This window comes from Lampris incognitus, chromosome 2, assembly GCF_029633865.1.
Source record: "Lampris incognitus isolate fLamInc1 chromosome 2, fLamInc1.hap2, whole genome shotgun sequence".
Lineage (NCBI taxonomy): Eukaryota > Metazoa > Chordata > Actinopteri > Lampriformes > Lampridae > Lampris > Lampris incognitus.
In genome coordinates this window covers 36,140,411-36,162,831 of record NC_079212.1, presented here as the reverse complement: position 1 = coordinate 36,162,831, position 22,421 = coordinate 36,140,411, and the positions used below count along the sequence as shown (strand labels likewise).

The following is a 22,421-nucleotide window of genomic DNA, read 5'->3' as shown; positions in this document are numbered from 1 at the left end:
CACATGGCCAATTATGTCTGTAGGGATGCCCAACCAAGCTGGAGGTAACACAGGGATTCGAACCAACGATCCCTGTGTTGGTAGGCAACGGAATAGACCGCTATGCTACCTGGACGCCCTGTTTTCAATTTCTAAGCTTAGGCCTTACCTTATTTACTTCTCAAAATGTTGACCCCTAAAAAAATTTCCTTTTCCAGGTCTGCGTTACAAACAAAAAGAAGCCTACAAAGAATATTTTGAAAGCTCATTGCTCATAAAAAAAATAGAATGTCAGCAAAATGGACATTCACTTGGACATGTGGATGTGTGCACAAGATATGACTATGGGGTGGGAATGAAAAATAATCATGTCCCTGCATCCTCCCCAAACAAACCTATGGCCATGGAGAGAGGCGTTTGTTTTAAATGGGTCAGACACTGATGGTACAGAAGCCTCTCATCAGCAAGCAGTGATGTAGTGTATTGGTGGACCACGTGGCATTTTTCCTTCACCCCTTCCACGGTGAGGTCAGGGGTCAGCCACAGAGCCAGCGGGGGATTCAACGTCTCGCTCACCAATGCATTAGCAGGCCAGATACTCTCCGACATATGGGTTTGCACCAAAATCCTCCAGATGAAGGGCCCACTTCCCTGCCAATTACATCTCTGTTGAAGGTCTGCATTAAAAACAGACACACAAGGGGGACTAACAGCCAAACAGGCACCGTGCAAACTGCAAAGGCTGCCAGACTTGGAAAAACAGGCCAACAGATCACCAATAGAGTTTCCCTACTGTCAGTGAGGATCAGACGATGCCCTGCAGGGTCAGTGATTTTCTGCTGAGCGCTGGGCTAATTACATCATAAAGAAATAGGATTGTGTAAGTTGGTGACTAGTGGATACATGTGAAGTGACTCTGATATGTGCCTCAAGGTCTGAATGCAAGCAGAACCTGGCTTCCGTCTCTCTCTTCTCAGAGCTACTAATTTTATGTCCCTCTTTAATCTTGCACCATCTCTCAAGCCATTTATTTTTTCTTGGCTTTTTGACAAGTGTCAAGTAGTGATTCGATCTTGTGTCAAGAAGGAATGTTTGCGCTGCGATGTGTCACAGACTGATAAGATAGAAGGCTGTGGTTATTTTAGTCACTGCATTTTCGGTGTTACGCTGCACAATTAGCATTGTGTGGGATAGGAGAGTTAATTATTCAGCAGTAGCTCTTAGAGCCTTTCAAGATCAAATCCACTCTCTCTGGGATCAGACAATCAGTCTGCCTATCTCTCTGTCTCTGTCTTTCCAGCCTGCCTGTATCATTGTCTCTCTGTATGTCTGCTTGCATGTCTGCCTGTCTCTTCGTCTGTCTGTCTGTTTGCCTGTCTGTCCACTTGTCCGCCTGTCCATCTATCCGTCTGTCCACCTGCCTGCCTGTGTGTCTGTCTCTCTGTCTGTCTGTCCACCTGCCTGCCCGTCTGTTCATCTGGTCTGTCTGTCTGTCTGTTTCACTCACAACCCCTGTCCCTCTGAATGTCTTTGTGTGGCCCTGCATCTAATGAATGCTTCATTTCCAGGTGAATGAAAGCTACAAGGATACAGCTGTTCTGGAGTCGGCTTTTTCAAACGTGCTTTATTTGTAAATTACAGTAGAAACAGATTGGCTGAAATGACTCTGGAATGTTTCAAGATTCCATGTGTTCTAATACAACGTCTTGACAAAACTGGGATTTTAGTCTGAGCCTTTAGTCACTGTAAGGCTCTCAATGCGTGCACGCACGCACACACACACACACACACACACACACACACACACACACACACACACACACACACACAAATGTTCACATGGATATATACTTGTGCACACAGAGAAAACTCCTTGCACTCAAACAAACAAAATACAGATCCATATCGCTCCTTGTTTTACCCTTATCCTCTTTCACACACACACACACACACACACACACACACACACACACACACACACACACACATGCATGCGTGCGCGCGCGCACACACACTCACACTCAGGCACTCAGCTGAAACACTCCATGCTGGCCTTGGCTCTCTCCATCTCATGTAGGAAGTTGTAAAACTGAGGAAGAGTCAGCTCTAGAAGAGATGAACAAGAGGAAAACATGTTTTTGTCACCGCTTACATTTCCTACTGGACATGCTTCAGATGCCACTTTTGCACACACACAGTGCTTTATTAATAGCTCACCTATAAGTACAAAAGTGCTTCACAACAACAATGCTGGTACGACTAAAAGATTTGCTGAGAGCTCATTTTTACATGCATATATGGTTGTGTCAGGAAGGGCGTCCGACGTAAAATTTTGCCTAGTCTTTATGCGGATTGACAACACCGCCATTGGTGCTGTACCCTCACAGGCCAATGGAAACTATCAAATCCGCATGTGGCAACCCCTGGGAAACAGGGAACAAGCCGAAAAAAGAAGATATCATCAACGACAATACAAGTTTTTCAGGCTATGACGGACAAACTACATGGACCTGGTTTGGAAGGAGCGGTTACGGGAGGAAAGGAGGAAGCAGAAGGGGGGGGATTTTTTTTAATTGTGTACTTTCACAATCCAGCTCACTCTTGCTCACTTTTCAGTTAGATATGGTTGCTTGAAGGAAAACTGAAGGCGATGGTTTGATGGTCAGTGCAATCGGCAAAATCTGCCTTCACGTCAGGCATTTGATCCAGTGTTAATATCCAAAATATTACTTAATGCGGCTTTAAAAGCTGCAGCAAGCAATATTCTGGCTCTGTTGAAGTATGACTAGTAAATACCTGCAAGGGTCACTGAATGGTAGTGAGTGAGACAAAGTACCCCCCCCCACGATGTCTGCCCACAGGAGCCAGGCTGGCAGGGTTGTTTTTGTCGTTTGACAGCCTGACATCAGACTTGGCTCATCTACTCAGCCTTCAGCAATTTCTGCACTTAAACCCAGAATGAAGAAGGCATTCAAAGAAGCAGCAGATGTCGCCGCGTGTTGGGTAATCGCTCTCTTTCTGTTTGAATTTGATAGTATCACTTGGCTGAGGAATGGGCAGACCGCATTGCCGTTTTAATTTGTTGTTGTTATTTTAGTTGAATGAGTGAGGTCGGGTTTCAGGTACAAACTAAATACTGCACCTTTAACATGTTTCCAGTGTTACTGCGTTAGCTGTGTTATATTTCCTGTCCCATCTGGTCCATTTTCATCTACATCCTGTTTTTCTCTTAATGTGCATCATGTACTCTGCTGCTGCAACCGCTCAATTTTACCACCAGGACCATAAGGGTAGGATCTACTTTAACCTGATCCGATCTAAAGATGAGCTTAAAATCAAACCTGACATTTAAGGAGGTTGAGTCTCGCCATTCAGCGAGGTTACCTTGTGGTAACATTGACCATCTGTTAACAAAAAAAAATGTTGCAAGTTCAATTCCTACACAGACCATGAGCCCTGTCACAGCAGCTATCATCAACCACGACACTCAGACCAGTTTGCTCAGTATTTTTTGCAGTTTATAGAAAAAAAAAAGAGCAAAAGCTATGCATCTCTTCATTCCAGTGAATCACTCCACCCATGATGAGCCAGACAATGGAGGGTTGATGAGTGAAACCACCTTATGGACTGTTTGATTGGAGTGTAAACTTGCATAGACTTGACCCTCGGTGGCACGTGACTGAGCTCCACTTAACTGTCGCCAAATGGAAACTTCAACGATACGCCGATTCAAGTTAAAAGCTGAACGGGGCATGCAGCACAAAACACAAAACGTACGCATTCATGCCTCATTACGCCAGAACTGCCCTGCAGACCTGATCCATGGCTGGAAATGGTTGCACATATGTTTGACATCTCCTCCCAGCCATATATATATATATACGTGTGTGTGTGTGTGTGTGTGTGTGTGTGTATATATATATATATATATACACACGTGTATGTATGTATATATACACACATATACATACACGTATATATATATAGAGAGAGACATGTGTATATAGTATATATATATACGTGTATGTAAGTGTGTGTGTGTGTGTATGTGTATATATATATATATATATATATATATATATATATATATATATATATATATGAGTGGATCCAAGAGAACACACCAACGGACTGTTTATTAAGTCAGGATTAATGAAACTTAAAGATTTAGTTGAATTACAGACATTGTTAGTTATGTACAGGGCAAAAAGCAGAGTATTAACAGAAGATTTACAAAAAAATATTTGTTTTTAGTACAGAGGACGAGGACCATAGAAGGAGATTTTATTGTAAACATCACTACTTTAAAGCAGATGTGTATTTCGGTATGTGGCGTCAAACTGTGGAATTCTTTAGAGAACGATCTAAAGGGTTGTATAAATACCTTTCACTTAAAGAACGTGTATAAGGAAAGAATAATTAGACAATGTGGAGTTGTCAGGTAATGGGTTTTCAGTTGATGGTGAATTATTGTGTATGGCTTTTTGATTCTTTTTCATTTCTCATGCTGCTGTGGGTATCAATTGTTGAGTAAGTGACTGACAGACCATCTATTCTGTTTTGTATTTAGGTTTGTGTAAAGGGCAGGTAAAATAAGATTTTCTTCTCCCTGCCTCCTTTCCAATCATGGAATGTGTAAATTGAATTGTGTTTGATTATGAATTGCTTGTTTCTGTCTGGAGCTGTGCATTACCATGAGTGGAATAAACAATGAAAATGAAATGAAAATGAAATAATCCAGTGAGTCAAGTAAATGCTTTGTGAGTGAGTTAGTACAAGCCTGTTTCATGCCATAAGCAATCATCAGCTGTCAATCAGCTTTTGACAGTCAGCTTTACTTGACAGCTGAGGATTGCTTATGTCATGATACAGGCTTGTACTGTCTCATAAAGAATTTATTTGACTCACTGAATAATTTTGCTCCTTATTTGTTGAGCACTTTCCCTACCATTTAGGGTTTCTTTTAACAAAGTTATATCGATATAACCTTGTTAAAAGAAACATTCAAAAAAGACATAAGCACTTATTTTGTAATTATAAATAAATCATGCCAATATGCAAATACCCCCCCTCCGATTGGACCATTAGTGATCACGTGTTTTTTAATTTTTGAATGTCGCACCTCTCCCTTCCCCATTGGACGTTGTGCACGTGATGTGCATGACGAGGCAGTAAATGGTATGTTCTTTCCCGAGTAGCTTTATTGACAGCTGATGATTGCTTATGGCATGAAACAGGCTTGTTGTACAGTCTCATAAGGAATTTACTTGACTCACTGGATTAAATATATGTATTTATATATATATATATATAAACTAGGACTGTTTTTCTTATCAATCCATCCATTTACCCTTCTACTCAAAATAGTACTCTTGTGCAGACTCGAAAAAACTTGAACTTTTTTTTATTATTTTTTTTTTTACCTTTATTAGACAGCAACAATGAAGAGGTAGACAGGAAATGGGAGAGAGACACGAGACAGAGAGGGGTATGACAGTCACAAAAAGTCACCGGCTGGAATCGAACCAGTGACAGTTACGAGCATGTGACCATGTGGTATGCACTGCAACCATTCAGCTATGGAGGCGCCCCCAAAAGAACTTGAACTTTAACGGGTTAAATGTCACCCTCCAGTCCAGTTTGGGTTTTGGTTTGTTATTGGTGGACTTTCAGGCCGTTGCCAGGCTCATGATAAATGACATCAAATAAAGCATTGGTTTTCTGAAGGGTTTAAAATGTATTCTGTGCGCCCCGGTGGGCTCACCTGGTCCCACATAAGGCTGAGTCCGTACCGCAGTGGCCTGGGTTCGAACCCGGCCCGGGCCCTTTTGCTGCATCACATCCCCTCTCTCCCCTGCCTTTCCTGTCTCTCTTTACTATCGCTATCCGGTAAAGGTGTAAAATGCCGAAAAAATAATCTTAAAACGTATTCTGCTGGTATCTTTCCTTGATACTGTGCTCTGCCAAGACAAATAGAGACTCACTCACCCATGTAGACGTTTTCTGTGGAGTTCCCCTTTCTCAACACCAGCTTGAGCTGGAAGGGAACAACAAAAAATCCCAAGGGGTTAATCTGTGATTGATTTGTGTGTGTGTGTGTGTGTGTGTGTGTGTGTGTGTGTGTGTGTGTGTGTGTGTGTGTGTGTGTGTGTGTGTGTGTGTGATACCTGCAGAAAGATGTTGCTGACCCTTTGGATTTCACTTGTGCCAACAGTCACTGTGGAGAGACGCCACATCATTACCATTACTGTGCAGAACCAAACCAACAACATAATAGACACATAATACACTTGTCAAATGTTTTGTTTTTCATTTTATAACAAATAATATCTACTTAAAAACATAAAGGCTCCTTTCTGTAAAAATACTGCCATTTTATCTAACACTACCTTACTTACAGTGCGTTAAAAAGTTGAATTCAATTGTTTAAACCACTCTCTCGACACTTATTTCAAATCCCAGTTTTGAAAAAAATTGCATTTAGTTGTCATAAACATAGGAGTTTATTTTTTTAGGGTTGCATGGCACTTAACACTACCAGGGTTAGGGCTTTCATTCCCTGTGTGGGTCCACTGGTAAAACATGGTAATAAGGCTGACAGGCTGCAAACTGCTGTCGCCGAGCATCAGACTGACTGGAGACATGACTTAGCATGACAATAACAGGCCCAGACAAGGCCTTGTACATAATACACAAACACACACACACACACGCACGCACACAAACAAAAAGCAGCCACACAGAATGGGAGCCAAGGTGATGCAACACATATGGGCAGAAGAGTGGAGTAAGCCGATGCATGGTGTAGTCTAATGTGCAGCAGTTTAACACTGTCCTTACTGGTTCACCTCTATCTTAAACTATCAGAATCAACTTTACTGGCCATGTGTGCTTATGATGATGACGAATTTGACTCCGGTTTACAGCAGCTTCTAGTACTTACATATATCATTCACAAAAAAAAAAAGAAAGAAATGAAATAACAAATAGAATACTGGCGATATCCTAGGAGGTAGGTACAGGTACGTCACAACTATACAGAGTTTTGTTATGGCTGAATAATTTACGACTTATTATGTTTATATATTATACACTAATTTATTAAATACATAGTACATATTTTTAGCATATATATCTATTATATAAACCAGCATATAGCATATACAGCAGATAGGCTCCAGCATCCCTGCGACCCTGAGCAGGATAAGCAGTTTGGATAATGGATAATTATATACTATATTATATACTTATGTCGTAATTAAAATAACAATAACGGCAATAATTTGTAACCAGTATACAGCAGTTGTATGTGTATTTACAACCGTACGTTTGTATTGCACATCTGGTTTAAGAAGAGGTAGTGCTCATCGTAGATATGTAGGTGAGATATCTGGAGCAGAGGGGGCTATTTACAAAGTGTCATGTATACATAATAAGTGTGTATTATTGCACCATGCTGTTGAGTGCTCATGACAGAGATGGGCTGTGGGGGAAAAAAACTGCTCCTGTGTCAGGTGGTTTTGGTGCACGTTGCTCTGTAGCACTTGCCAGAGGGTAGGAGTCCAAACAGACTGTGTCCTGGATGGGGGGGGGGGGTGTGCTGATTCTGCCCGCCCGTTTCCAGGCTCTAGAGGTGCACAATCCTGCAGGGTGGGCAAGGGAGCACCAATTAATTTTTTTTTCCTGTTGTCTTTACTGTTCGCTTGTGAGGTCTGTTTGTGTCCTGTTTCGTCGCTGCTCCGAACCAGGCCAGGATGGATGTGCACAGGGGAGATTCAGTGACTGCGGTGTAGAGCTGGATCAACAGCTGCTGTGGCAGTGCAAATTTCCTCAATTGCCTCAGAAAGAACATCCTCTGCTGGGCGTTTTTTCAGAAGGCTATTAGCATGTCTATAACCCACAAGAGACAGCAGTCCTTCAAAGTCATTAGGCTGCATTTGGGAACAATGAAGTCTGACGGAGAGGCTGTTTACACCTGGCATTAACATGCGTCTTGGGTGATCCAATCACAGATGGACAACTCTGAGTACATCAGTTCACACCTGGCCTCCACAGGCATCTCAAGTGACCACTTATGATCGTATCTCACTTCCCCGCTCTATATGCAAATGAACACGTACGTCCCCGTGGTGGTGGGGGTGGGCGGGGGTGTGTGGTTTATCCGCGCCTGCATGCGGAGAGAGGGAGGGAGCATGGCACGCAGGAGAGCAGCACATTATTAAATAATGCCTGTGTTAAAAGCCTAAAACCGTGCCGGCCTTCATCTCCCCGGGGTGTGTGTCACAAACACTTCTTTTATTTCCGTTCCACTTTGTTGTGGAGCACAACAGGGTTTTTTTTTAAAGTGTTGTGTAAATAAACGCTATTATTCTGATGATGATGATGTAGATCTGTGCGAAAGCCTTCAGACCCGCAACCTGATATATTGCATTTAAGAAATAGTCTATTGTGGGTTAATGGTTTCACATGATTACAATGGCACGGATGCAGCAAACGCATGTTGTGCCAGACAGAGACAAACAATCTGATGAGGAGAATTAACTGAGTGAATTAGGAGCATCAGGCCCCGAGCGTTTGGCTCCTTTAATTTTGTGCTGAAAAATTCATAGCAAAAGTTGAAACTTATTCTTAAAACTCGTTATGTGGGAAAGTCCTCAACCCGAACCCTGTCAGGCTCGACCCAATCATGTCGGTTCAAGCTCAGATCACTCCAGCGGTTTTGAGAGGCTCGGGCTCTGCACTGTGGTGGATAAATGGATTTGAACCTGAAGTTGAACTTCAGCGTACAGGCGGGCGAAGGCTCTTCCGCAGTTGCGGGTCTGATGTGGGTCAGAAATTACTGATGAGGTAAAAATAAAAAAATAAAAAGAACTAAACTAAACCCAGAGGAGGCTTTGGTCCTTCAATGAGGCCTGGGACACATGTGCGTTTACATCTCAAATGTGATGTGGACAAATGTGTCCCAGGCCACTTCCGAATGAGGCCTGAGCGATTGTATCTCAGGGCGCATTGAGGACGCATTGGATGCATTCACACCTCAACTTAGAGCTGTCCACTTGTGATCACGTCATCTCTTTTTCCTTTTTTTGTTGTTGGATTCTTCCCCCCTTTTCTACCCAATCTGACCAATCACCCGTCCCGATCGCTGCTCCACCCCCTCTGCCGATCTGGGGAGGGATCACACTATTCCCCCCAGTTTCCCCTCCCCCCTGAACAGGCGCCCCAACCGACCAGAGGAGGCGCAAGTGCTGTGACCAGGACACATACCCTACATCCGGCTTCCCACCTGCAGACACGGCCAATTGTGTCTGTAGGGATGCCCGACCAAGCCGGACGCAACACGGGGATTCAAATCAGCAATCCCCATGTTGGTATGTAACGGAACAGACCGCTATGCTACCCAAACACCCTACCCAAAACACGTATTAATACCAGGCATAACAGCCTCATTGAGACTCATTGGCTGCTGACCTGCTAAACCTGACGTGATCACAGCAAACATGTTTACATGAATCTAAGTTCAAACAAACCATTGGGGAATATAATCAGAATCATGTTTATTGGCCATGTAGGTTTGCACTACATGGAATTTGACTCCGGTTTCGTGGCTCTCTCAGTGTACTTAACATAGAATAACAACACCGCAACACAACAATCTTCAGCCATATACTTAATAATTCGGCAGCATACAGGTGAAATAAGAGGTGATAAGGTGCAATGGTGCAGAGAATATATCAGAAATGCTGACATGGATGTTAGCAGGTTACTCACATACATGCCTGAGGTAGATGGACATGACAGAGCGTACCAGTATACGTACAATGTACAGTACAGTATATACAAAATGGCTGGATTAGCTCCCAGCCATAAAAGACATTTATCACAAACGCTGCCTTCGAAGGGGTCTGGGCATCAGCAGAGATCCCACCCACCCCAACCATGGACTGTTCTCCCCCCTGCGCTCTGGGAGGCGCTACAGGAGCCTCAGAGCCCGCGCTACCAGGCTCAAAAAAAGCTTCTTTCCACAAGCTGTTGCCCACCTGAACCTGGCTACCCACTGAATGTCTGTAGATATTTTTAAATATTTTGTACTCCAGCTCTCTTTTAACTTATTTTTAGCTTTTGGTCTTCATGTGTGTATATCTTATATTGTGTTTGCTGTGTTTGTCTGTGTCTGTCTTGCACTGTTTGGTGAAGCCACAGCCCTCATTTCATTTTTAACATGTGCCTGCACATTGTTTTTAATGACAATAAATTGAATTGAATTGAATTGAATTCATTTGACAGTGTTAAGGGTTCATTTGAATGACAGCCCGTGGAAAGAAACTGTTTTTATATCTGGTTGTTTTGGTGTACAGTGCTCTGTAGCGCCTACCAGAGGGGAGGAGGTTGTGACCAGGGTGTGGTGGATCTGCAGTGATGTTGCCTGCCCGTTTCCTGAGTCGGAAGGTGTATAAGTCCTGAATGGAGGGCAGGTTGGCACCAATGATTTTCCCTGCAGACTTAACTGTCTGTTGTAGTCTGTCCCTGTCCTGTTTGGTGACTGACTAAACCAGACAGTGATGGATGTGCAGAGGACAGACTGGATTACTGCAGTGTAGAACTGAATCAGCAGTTCCTGAGGCAGGTTGAAATGTTTGAGCTGGTGGAGAAAGTACATCCTCTGCTGGGCCTTTTTGATGATTGTGTCTATGTTGGATGCCCACCTTAGGTCCTGGGAGATTGTGGAACCCAGAAATCTGTAGGTTTTCACCGTAGACACGATACTGTTGAGTATGGTGGTGGTGGTGGTTGGGGGGGGGGGTTGCGGGACTCCTCCTGAAGTCCACTGTCATCGCTACTGTTTTGAGCGTGTTCAGCTCCAGGTTGTTATGGCCGCGCCAGAGGGCCAGCTGATCAACCTCCCGTCTATATGCAGACTCGTCACCATCCGGGATAAGGCCAATGATGGTTGTGTTGTCCACAACGGACGGGTCACCTGAGGTGCAGTCATTTGTGTAGAGAGAGAAGAGTACAGGGAGGGGCACACATCCCTGGGGGACACTAGTGCTGATTGTTCGGGTGCTGGATGTGATTTTCCCCAGCCTCACCAGCTGCCTCCTGTCTGTCAGGAAGTTTTTAATCCACTGGCAGATGGGGGCTGGTACAGTGAGCCAGGTGAGTTTGGAGTGGATGAATATAAGCTTAAACATGAGCATAAACAAGTCTACAGGGGTAAGGTAGATATGTGTTGTACCTCCCTCAGATACAGGGAGTGAGAGACAAAGACAATGATCGTGAGAGCTCTCTCAAGCATATTTTTATTATCTCTTTCTTTTATAGAATATAACAATTAGATTTCTTTTTATCATACTATTATAAAGCAAGTAAGCGTTTCATGGCTAGCTGTACTGTGTAACTGTTACATAAATAAACTTGAAACTTGATTATGTCGACAACCACGTCTATACACAATGCCTGTAAGAATTATATTAGTAATTCTAATTGTCTTTAATGTGTATGTAACATGTATTACATGGAACATTAAGGACAAAAACTGGATTGGGAGGAAAATGTATCAACAGATACTACAACATCAATAACTACTACGCCCCAGGTAAAACCGGTTTTTCTACTGTTTGATTGGTTGTAAGGAAGGCACTGATTATCAACACTGGCAACTCCAATTAATCAATGTTGGGTTTCAGAATAGTGAAACACAACTGCAATAACCAAATATCCCTTAAGCGTCAGTACAAAAAAAAAAAAGATTTTCTGGATTGTGACTTTTAATTTTATTTTTAGCATTTTATTATGTAGGAGAATAGAGGCAGGAAATATCAGTTGAAGACAGAGAGGTGTGACATGCAGCAAAGGTCTTGATGCTGAATTCAAACCCGAGACTGCCATCAGGCCTGAGTATGTATGATTTACCCTTAACTGACTGAAGCCACCAGGACACCCAGGACTGTCACTTAAACAAAACACAAATTCCTCTTTTCCCTCTGTTGTGTCACTACAAATGGTTCGATCTGGTTCTGCTTACCACCAAACTTCCACTCCATATCCACCAGCTGGTTGACCATCAGTGTTTGTCGTATGGCGAGTCTGGATAGCACAGCATAGTGGATTCCCCACTGGAACAGCATGTCACAGAAACAATGCAACACAAATCCAATATTAGTTGGAAAGAAATGTTATATATCTTGCAGAGATTTCTTTATTTCATAGAAACTGAATGATAGACTTCAATTTTTTTGTCTTGGCAATTTGGAAATGAAACTTCATGTTATTTTCCTTTACAAATCCTCGTCGATAGCAGAAGCCATGGAAACCAATTTCTGAATGTCAAAAGAGTTAGAATAGAAGAATAGAATAGAGGAAAGGATAGTTGGACTTTGACCCTTGCACATTTGATAAAACCTTTACTGTTGGCCTTTCATAATCTATGAATTGACACACTCATTTCAAATCCCCTGAGAATTGACTGTCTGATAAATGGCTGAAAGGTGAATGTTCGGCAAGCAGAAACATTGATTACCTGCTGGGAAAAGTGAACCGCTTTATCTTCATTTAGTCCTGAGACATTCATAAGAAACACAAGTTAGACTTAACACACTGGAAATAATGATTTTTGAATTCACAATTTGTGATATTACATGAAAAGTCAACCGCATTAGTAATCATACTACATGAACACAGATCAGAATGTTTGACACAAAGTGTCGTTACAAGGGGAGGTTATTCCAGAGCCATGAATTTGCCTTCTTCAGTCAAGACAGTAAAGAGTGACAGGAAATATAGGCTATGTAGATATTTGGGGAGAATATGCAGCGAAGGGTCCTGTGATGTTCAGTATTAGGGGAATACACCTTTAAGGACACAGGGAATTATGTGATAGTAAACAGAGCAGCCACGGGAGCGGGAAGGTAGATGAGGGTCAGTCGGATTATGTGCACGTTATGCATGGAGCGAAGTAAACATGCCGAAGTTCCACGGCTAATTCAGAAACGATGTTGTCATCTAAGAGTGAAAAGTAGGTCATTACAGGTCCGAGAGCTGAATTAAAACCCAAGATGCTTCTATCAGGCCTGAGCCGTGGTGCGAGCTTATGTGGCTGAGTTTCGGAGGACTGGAACATATCTACTTTTAGGAGGTTAACCTTGACAGCAAGGAAATTAGTGATGTACCAACTGGGTCATACCTAATGTCAGAAGGTCTTCTTTGACTTGCTCGGCAGTCAGATTTTTTTTCAGGGCACCTACGGAGAAAAGAACAGAGGACATCGTTGAGTTTCATATGGGCACCTTCCTCCTCACTTCATCTTTTACATTTTACAACAACACACCCTCCTTCATGTTCTGACTGGTTGAATATGTATTTAGTTGGGAGCTTCCCAGTCCAAAGGACCCCTGGCACAGAGCAGCATTGTGGTTTATAGTTAACACTGTCACCTCAAAGCAAGAGGGTCCTGTGTTCAATCCCAGCCCTTCCGTGTGGAGTTGTGTGTTCTCCCTATATTGGTGTGAGTTTCATTTGGGTAATCTTGTTTCCTCCCACAGTCTAAATACACTCTTGTTAACTGCATAGGTATGGTATAAATGGTGTGTGACTGACAGGCAGCACTGCTTGATGGGTGACATTGCACTGCTCCCTGTCTGGACAACGTTGGCAGGAAAATAACAATGTTCTACTGCAACAATAACCACCAACAACTAAACACTCCACTGGAGCAGTTGGGCATTAAACACCTTGCTGAAGATACATAACTAACTCCAAAGTATTTAATGGAAGATAGTTATTAGCCCTAACTATGCCATTCAGTAACCTTCTCTAATCACTGCTCCTGTTCACTTGATATTAACCTTACCAATGCCCTTTTTATCCAAATTGCCTGGCATTTTTTAGCAGCGGTGGACTTAAATGGATTTCAACCCCTTATCCTGGTGGGGTTGGCAACACTCATTCAACTGCGTCGGGAATGAAACCTCTTACCCTGCAAATGTTAATACATAACCCAACCATTAAAATGCATAGGACATTAACTATAAAGCAATCTCAGAACCCAGAGGCTAAATCGTCGTCAGACTCGGCCAATATTTCAGGGCTTCTGATGTACCTGCTAGCTGCTCGCTTCCGTTTCCTATGAAGACCTCCTCATCCATGCACCCATCGTTGCTTACAGTCGGATTAGCAACTTGAGACGCGAGAATTGAGTTGGAGTTGAGAGACAACGTCTACGACCAGATTGTTTCACAATGGGTCAATGCAAGTCGAACGTTTCTCCACACAACACACAAACTGATACTTTTTGTAGGTGTTTTGGGTCCAGACGACATTTTGACCAATGCGTTCTGCCTCTTTCGCCCTCCACACTGACTGTTAACAACATGCAACCAAAGTATGTTCCTGTAGAAATCGCTACCTTCTCAAACGTGATTGGTCAATCCTACTCAGGCTAAAATCAAAACCGAAATGGAAACCAGAATGCTTCTGACACTAAAATCTTGTCCAGTGCCTACAGATTCTATATACCTTCTTCTTATTTCAGCTTGTTCCCTGTTTCTCAGGGGTCGCCACAGCAGATTTTAGTTTCCATCGGTACCCTATGACGGCACAGGACCAATGGAGGTCATTTTTAACCTGGGCCTTGACTGATCTGGTAGTGAGCCTCGACCAATCTGTATGGTCTTGACAATCTGCATAATGATTTGGCAAAATTTTACGTTGGATGCCCTTCCTGACACAACCACTATGGACCTATGGATGGGGGCACAGGTAAAATGCTGGATGCCATCCCAGTATTCATGAACTTGTGCCCATGCCTGTTGCCAACTACAAATATATATATGATAGATGTACATAGCAGAACAAGCTTGTTTCATGCGTCACACACTCATCAGCTGCCAATGCGGTTAAACAACAAAGAAAAAACACAGCCAATAAATACTACATTGCCCCACATCACGCCCCTAGTTACAGTGCACAGCAACCAATGGAAGGATAGAACACATTTGAAAAATTACAACCAATAGGGTAGGTAGTTATGATGCACAGCAACCAATGGAAGAACAGAAAACATTTGAAAAATAACATCAGAAAACATTACAACCAATGGAGAAGGGATGGGGCTTGTTTTGAAAAAGCAAGGACTTAAAGGGCCGGGGCACTGTTGAAAAAGCATACATTTAAAATATAATAACAGAACATCCAATGGGGGTACTTTACGTATATCATTTAGTGGAATGGTGCTGGAGCACAGTTGGAAGAGCAGACAGTTAAAATATAAAAATATAACATCTAATAAATGTCACGTGTATCATCTAATGGGGGGGGGGGTAATAAAGACACTGGTTTACTTGTTATAGCAAAGCAGATATTTTTTTCTGTCTACAGCTGGTGGCCAGTTAATTTCTACTGTTCAAGGTGGACATATCAGGCTTGCAAATAAAATGTTTCTCTGCCAAGCATAGGTTACGTATTTTGCTGTTAATTAAATATGCCTTGTTCTTTGTGAGGATTTTCCATGAAATAGAGTAATTAATAGTATTCTTGCCCACCAATGACCAAATGTGGCGGCTTAAGGCTGTTGCATTTCTTGAATGCCCATTCCTGAAGCTACTCATATGGGGGTTAAACCTAATTTTAAAAGGGCCCTCTGTTAGTCCAATGTAAGTGTCCACTTTGCAGTTGTCTTCTCTTGTCACTGATGCCTGGTAAATGACTCCCTCTGTCTGGCATTTTCCTTCAAGAGGGCACGATGCCTTAGCATGGCAGTTGCAGTTGGTGGTGTTTGTCTGCGTTGAGGGGGTCTATGCCTTGGTCATGATGCTTGTGTTGTGGGATGATATAACCTGCTGAATATTTGGCATGCAGCTTTAGCTAATTTTCACTGTGTTCCTGTTGAATATTTTTCTTGATTGATGTTCTGGGGTAAAGCACTCATCCAAAAGTTTGAAAAATAGTTTTCCAATATTAGAGGCCATGGCGTCGCTGTAGGGAGGATTATACCCGGTGATGTTTCGCCTTCTGCTGCGTTTTTTGTTGTTGTTGCTGGCTGTTGCTAATTGATGGTGGGTTGTACTTAAGCCTGGAATTATATCCACTTTTTTGTAAGGCTTCTTGGTATGGGGGGACTGCTTCATTAAAGATAGCTTCACTAGACGATAAACATGAGAGTCTCTTATTTATGCTTACTGGGATATTTTTCAAGATAGAGGGTGGGTAATTGCTTTCATTGTGGATATATTGCAGTGTATTATTAGGCTTCATGTATGGCCTGTATGTACAATTTCTAAGGTCTAACGAGATGTCCAGGAAGTCAATTTGGTTTTTGTTAGCCTCAATTGAAATGTTTAGCCCATTGCTTGTGAATATACTACAAATTTTCTTTTTCATTCTCTTGACTTCTCTTGCCGGTTTGTTGCAGACTGCCAGCCCATCATCCCTATATAGCCCGACGTTGTCTAGGACCTGTAGTTGAGACAACAAGTACAAGCCCACTAGCTCACAAGTCTCTGCCCCGTTGAAGCTACCTATGGTCATGTCGAATTTACTGCTACCTTGCTTTTGCCATGGGTTTTCCTTGTAGCATAAAATTTACTCTTTGGCGTGGGCTATTATTATTATCAAAAGCAAGGTAACAGTAAATTTTATATATATCTATAAAAAATCAGATAGATAGATAGATAGATAGATAGATAGATAGATAGATAGATAGATAGATAGATAGAGATCAACTATAAAGCTGCTATTATTTATAGTTGGATGGATGAATGGATGGAAATCCTACCCTGTGGTACTAGCAGAACACTCTTCATCAGGTTCCTCAGTGGTCCAGCACTCATCCCATGTTCTGCTGCAAAGTCCCCGAGCTGCTGCACGAACCTCTCTGTCTACACACACACACACACACACACACACACACATACACACACACACACACACACACACACACGTGCATAAATACATACACATAAACCAGGAAATGTACATACACAAGTGTGTGTATACCTATGTTAACACGTATTTACACACATCCACACTTATATTAATACACATGCACACATTTGCACACAAGATAACATTAATAAAGGCTCACCTATCAAAATTATTCATAAGTCTTGTGTGAAAGCGGCAGTGTGTGTGTGTGTGTGTGTGTGTGTGTGTGTGTGTGTGTGTTCCGTATATACGTTCACCTCTTTAGAATCCAGTAGAAACTGGAAGATAATTTCAATCAGACGGACAAATTGCTGCAAAGATTAAAGAAAAAACACGTTGGTTGTTCTTAACAACAAACCATCAGTGATTAATAGTTAAAGGTTTCAGTTTCAAGTTTGGTATCTACACCTATACACACATCAGTCACATGAATCACGTGACCTGCCACTTGTCACATGACAATAGAAGTCACGCACAACTCTTATCGAAACACTTGAATCACGTTGATAGCAACCCCGCACATCGTTTTCACTATAAATGAAACCTCGGGAGGCTACAGTGACGTTCGTTACACCTTATGCTAGGGCTATCTGTTGGCTGTAAGCCTGGATCCACAGTATTTTTACACAATTTGCTGCCCACTACTTGCACTACTTACCCCGTCGGAAAGGAAGGAGATGAAATGCTTACCTGTTGGCTGAATTTGTTTAAATTCTGAAAGTCACTGATGACAGAATCTGGTAAAATATCTTTAGTAAAGCACAACTGTAACATCGCTGCAGACTATCTGTAGCAGACCAGTGGTGACTTTCTTCCTTGTTCTGTAATGCGCATGCGCGAACAAGCGAGCACTTTTTCAATCACAACCATGCACTACGGGGTGACACAATGTATTAGCTTAATTTATCATCAGATTCAAGGATTATAATTATGGTTTGAAACCGAAGTGTATTTTACATCTGGTGCATTAAATGAACTTGTTATCTACTGCATTAAAAGCGATACTACGATAGGCTGCTTCCATCATTCTAATTCTCTGACGCATTAGCACCAGCAGTTTCCACACAGACCGAGAGCGAGGGAGTGTGTGTTTGTGTGTGTGTGTGTGTGTGTGTGTGTGTGTGTGAGAGAGAGAGAGAGAGAGAGAGACAGAGAGAGAGAGAGAGAGACCTTCCTGCAGTCTCCCGATAGCTTTTTAATACAGATAGAGATTATCAAACTATCAATTCAAAATATGTACACTACCGTTCAAAAGTTTGGGATCACCCAAACAATTTCGTGTTTTCCATGAAAAGTCACACTTATTCACCACCATATGTTGTGAAATGAATAGAAAATAGAGTCAAGACATTGACAAGGTTAGAAATAATGATTTTTATTTGAAATAAGATTTTTTTTACATCAAACTTTGCTTTCGTTAAAGAATCCTCCATTTGCAGCAATTACAGCATTGCAGACCTTTGGCATTCTAGCTGTTAATTTGTTGAGGTAATCTGGAGAAATTGCACCCCACGCTTCCAGAAGCAGCTCCCACAAGTTGGATTGGTTGGATGGGCACTTCTTTGAGCAGATTGAGTTTCTGGAGCATCACATTTGTGGGGTCAATTAAACGCTCAAAATGGCTAAAAAAAGAGAACTTTCATCTGAAACTCGACAGCCTATTCTTGTTCTTAGAAATGAAGGCTATTCCATGCGAGAAATTGCTAAGAAATTGAAGATTTCCTACACCGGTGTGTACTACTCCCTTCAGAGGACAGCACAAACAGGCTCTAACAGGTACTATTTAATGAAGATGCCAGTTGGGGACCTGTGAGGCGTCTGTTTCTCAAACTAGAGACTCTAATGTACTTATCTTCTTGCTCAGTTGTGCAACGCGGCCTCCCACTTCTTTTTCTACTCTGGTTAGAGCCTGTTTGTGCTGTCCTCTGAAGGGAGTAGTACACACCGGTGTAGGAAATCTTCAATTTCTTAGCAATTTCTCGCATGGAATAGCCTTCATTTCTAAGAACAAGAATAGACTGTCGAGTTTCAGATGAAAGTTCTCTTTTTTTGGCCATTTTGAGCGTTTAATTGACCCCACAAATGTGATGCTCCAGAAACTCAATCTGCTCAAAGAAGTGCCCATCCAACCAATCCAACTTGTGGGAGCTGCTTCTGGAAGCGTGGGGTGCAATTTCTCCAGATTACCTCAACAAATTAACAGCTAGAATGCCAAAGGTCTGCAATGCTGTAATTGCTGCAAATGGAGGATTCTTTGACGAAAGCAAAGTTTGATGTAAAAAAAATCTTATTTCAAATACAAATCATTATTTCTAACCTTGTCAATGTCTTGACTCTATTTTCTATTCATTTCACAACATATGGTGGTGAATAAGTGTGACTTTTCATGGAAAACACACAATTGTTTGGGTGATCCCAAACTTTTGAACGGTAGTGTATGTGGCTGCACTGTTGCAACAAACAAAGAAGGATAATTCGGTCCACAGGGTAATGATGGGGTAACTACAGTGTCCTTCACGAAATCTATCTGTAACCGAATCATTTCGAGCAACACAACAGGTCATAAGCACAAAGTGACGGCCTGTAATTTTGTGGAAATTTTAAAACTTTCTATTCTATTCTGTTCTAATAAAGGTAAATGAAGTTTTTGTTTGGATATGAGTGTTTCGCGACCTGGGGGGGGAATCACGCTTCTTTAGACAAAGCGGCGGTGCTGAGGGTCCGTTTTGTCCGAGCCAGGTGATTTGGCGTCCGACTTGCGTGGGTGGTAAAGGGCTCTAAAGAGGGAGCGACATATTCACCTCGAATAGCTTTAATGCCTTTTGAACAACCAATCATCCTCTCGCGTCTTGCAACCCCCCCTTCCCCCCTTCCCTTCCTCTCTCCCGACCGCATTGCACGCACGGCGGCAACAGGTAAGTGTTGTATGCCCCCTTTCCAGACTCATTTTCAGGTGTTACAACTGGTGTTCAGGCGAGAAAGACAAACAAAGGTGTACGGCACACGACCGCGATCTGCAGCATGCTCCGCTAAAGCTCCGCTAAATCGGACCACTTCTTGCACGGGGGCTACATAGCGTGATTTCCCTTGTGTGCCCTCTTGCTCTTATAGAAGTTGAAGGTTGATACTGAACTTTCTTTTTGTTTTTTGGGAGCTATTTCTGAAAAAGGACCACTTTTCCATTTCATCCGTGGATTTGTGCAAGGAGCGTGGATGGTTATGTAAGTTTTCACAACGAGGAAGGCGGCTTGCACGAATTCGGCGAATGAATAATGAATAGCAAGTATGCACTTTGCACACGTTTAGACTCGACTCTTTGTGTTTTTGGAAGTTAATTCTTTTTGGGTAATGCGGCGATTTGTTGCGATGTGCTTGCTTGTTGTAACGTGATTTAAAAGTTTTAAGCCCGTGCCCGATGCGTGTGCAGCAAACAACACCATGTAGGCTACAGATGTTGGAAATCGAAGCCCGTGCGTTTTTAATGGGAATCCCGCGACGGCACGTTCACCTGTGGGTAGCGTGCGGTTTACAAAACGGTTTTATGTCTCTCGTCGTATTTGAAAGTGAGCTTGCAAGTGAGATCTCTTTCCTGGACTACTTCTTCCTCTCGTTCTTGTTGAGGTGCTGGGCTAGTGATGTTTGTTCTCGAGAGAGAGAGAGGGGGGGGGGAGAAGAAAAAAAGCAAAACACACACGCGCGCGCTTAGCCGTGTGTTCGGCGATGATCAACAAGAAAGTGCATGCCCCGAGCAAAGCCCTGCGATGACAGAAAGTTACGCGCAAGATAAAGCGACTCGACTGTGTAGCTCCGGCGTACGCACGCGAGGGGATACTACTACTGGGACGGGTGAACGTTTGGCCTGTATGCTGCGCGCTCTCTTTGCCATTGATTCAAATGTGAGATAGTTTACAGGTAAGGCGAGAGCCGTTAACTATCAGCCACATGCGGACGGTGGCAGGTTAAGCCCAGAAAGTTAGCGGTTTACGCCAAGTCGTCGTTATGTGAGTTGTTGGTTGGCTGCCAGAGACACACCAAGGCCCGTTTAAAGCCGCCTCACTTCTATCATTAAGGCAGGGGTGTTGCTGCTAGCGACATGTGGCCTGAGTAGAGCTGGACCCCCAGTCTTGTAAAACGTGCTTGGACCCCCCCCTCCCCCAGGCTTTTAAAACGTGCTAGATCAATGTATCTCACCGATATCGGTTGTGGTTTATCAGCGCAGGCGTGCACTTTTCCACCATCTTTGGTTTAAAGAAGAAACGTGTCCTATATAGTGAAAGTAAAGGATTGCAGAAACGGGTTAAAGGAAGGTCGGTGTTCACGCCCTCCCTCATACTCCACGCATCATAGCGTCCCCCCCTCCCCCAAATACGTAGGCCCGCAAAACTGGGAAAGAAAATAGCGCGTGTCACCTGCCCAGAAACCGAGTGATGCATCCGAATGGTAATCTCCCACTTGAATCGAATAAGATGCACTAACTTTAAAGGCATTTAGCGCATTAAGGCTTCAACTTTCATTGCCAAATTTCACGTCAGGACACGGGCTGGGGGAAATTGCTGTGAAAACCAGGGAAGGATGTTATTTGGAAACAACCAACAGCAATAAACTATCAAGCCATAAAAAATTGACTATCAGAATCAGAATACTTTATTCATCCCCGAGGGGAAATTTGGTTATTTTATTAAATCCAACAATGTTTTAGTGTATGAGTGCATTTGTATGTGTATATACGGTGTATAATTTTGATCTTGAAATTTTGTCATTGGCCATCTTAGTGCTGGAACTCTAGTGGAGGCTTACTGAAGCCCACTTGGGCTTGGAGCGCTTCGGCCGATCCGCTATCTGTTGCTCTTCCCCTCCCTGCGTTTAACAGTTGTCTGGTAATTTACATTGGCTATTTCTTCACAAATACTATGTATTTTATCTGACCACTAACTTGTACTGAATCTATCAACATAAAAGAGTATACATTCAGCCGATACGATCCATGTCAGACATGTGTCAGAGTGACTCACTGTGTTCCTGGATGGCATCTATGGCTAGGCCTCATGTCCCCACCCTCTGTTTGGGACACTACACCCCCCTCTCCGATGTCTTCCTCCTCCACTCACTCAGAATTCTCTCATTTCAAAAACATCCCCCGTTTCTTTTCTTCTATGCTCTTGCTTTCATTCCTTTCACAGCATTCCCTTCTTCCAATGTCATGTGATGGAAGGAACATTGTCAGAGCAATCTGGGTCTGACCTTTGACCCCCTTTGTATCGATTGCTTGCAACAGCTCAGGCTACTGTTGCGCTTATTGTATTTTTCGCTGGATTGCAATTTCAGAGAAAATGTAGGTGAAAATTTTGTTTACAAAGATATTCCAGTAAGAATAGCTGAAACTGGGAAGTTCTTCTGAGTCATACTGAGAAAAATGAATAGTGAATCTACATAGAAGAATTATTTATTGATCCTCTGCCGTGTTGCCTCTGGAGGAGCTCCAACTGTTTTATTTCAAACAGTCAAGAGGCACAAGGGATGTT

General features: G+C 42.7%; 1 protein-coding gene across 3 annotated transcripts; it reads right to left on the bottom strand.

Moving 5' to 3' along the window:
- Window positions 1-1,933: 1,933 nt before the first annotated feature.
- commd7 (COMM domain containing 7) lies at window positions 1,934-22,050 on the bottom strand. Of its 3 annotated transcripts, XM_056274389.1 has the most exons (9): window positions 17,590-17,717; window positions 17,157-17,210; window positions 16,751-16,853; window positions 13,163-13,219; window positions 12,500-12,537; window positions 12,005-12,095; window positions 6,147-6,196; window positions 5,968-6,016; window positions 1,934-2,085 (listed from the first exon to the last, which is right to left on the bottom strand). In XM_056274389.1, the coding sequence occupies exons 1-9, from the start codon at window positions 17,671-17,673 to the stop codon at window positions 2,009-2,011; spliced, it is 603 nt and encodes a 200-aa protein (XP_056130364.1). In that variant the 5' UTR covers window positions 17,674-17,717; the 3' UTR covers window positions 1,934-2,008. The 3 variants fall into 3 exon arrangements, with proteins under 3 accessions (XP_056130364.1, XP_056130366.1, XP_056130365.1); XM_056274391.1 differs by lacking the exons at window positions 17,157-17,210; window positions 17,590-17,717 and adding an exon at window positions 21,912-22,050; XM_056274390.1 differs by lacking the exon at window positions 17,157-17,210 and having other exon boundaries at window positions 17,590-17,711.
- Between the last annotated feature and the right edge of the window lie 371 nt (window positions 22,051-22,421).

Excerpts from the sequence above, each read along its gene's own strand:
- commd7 (XM_056274389.1), bottom strand. The coding sequence starts at position 17,673 with ATGTTACAGTTGTGCTTTACTAAAGATATTTTACCAGATTCTGTCATC. Across the intron at positions 17,211-17,589 it reads TAAACAAATTCAGCCAACAG|CAATTTGTCCGTCTGATTGA; the intron begins GTAAGCATTTCA and ends TAATCTTTGCAG. Across the intron at positions 13,220-16,750 it reads TGTTCTGCTAGTACCACAGG|GTGCCCTGAAAAAAAATCTG; the intron begins GTAGGATTTCCA and ends TTTTCTCCGTAG.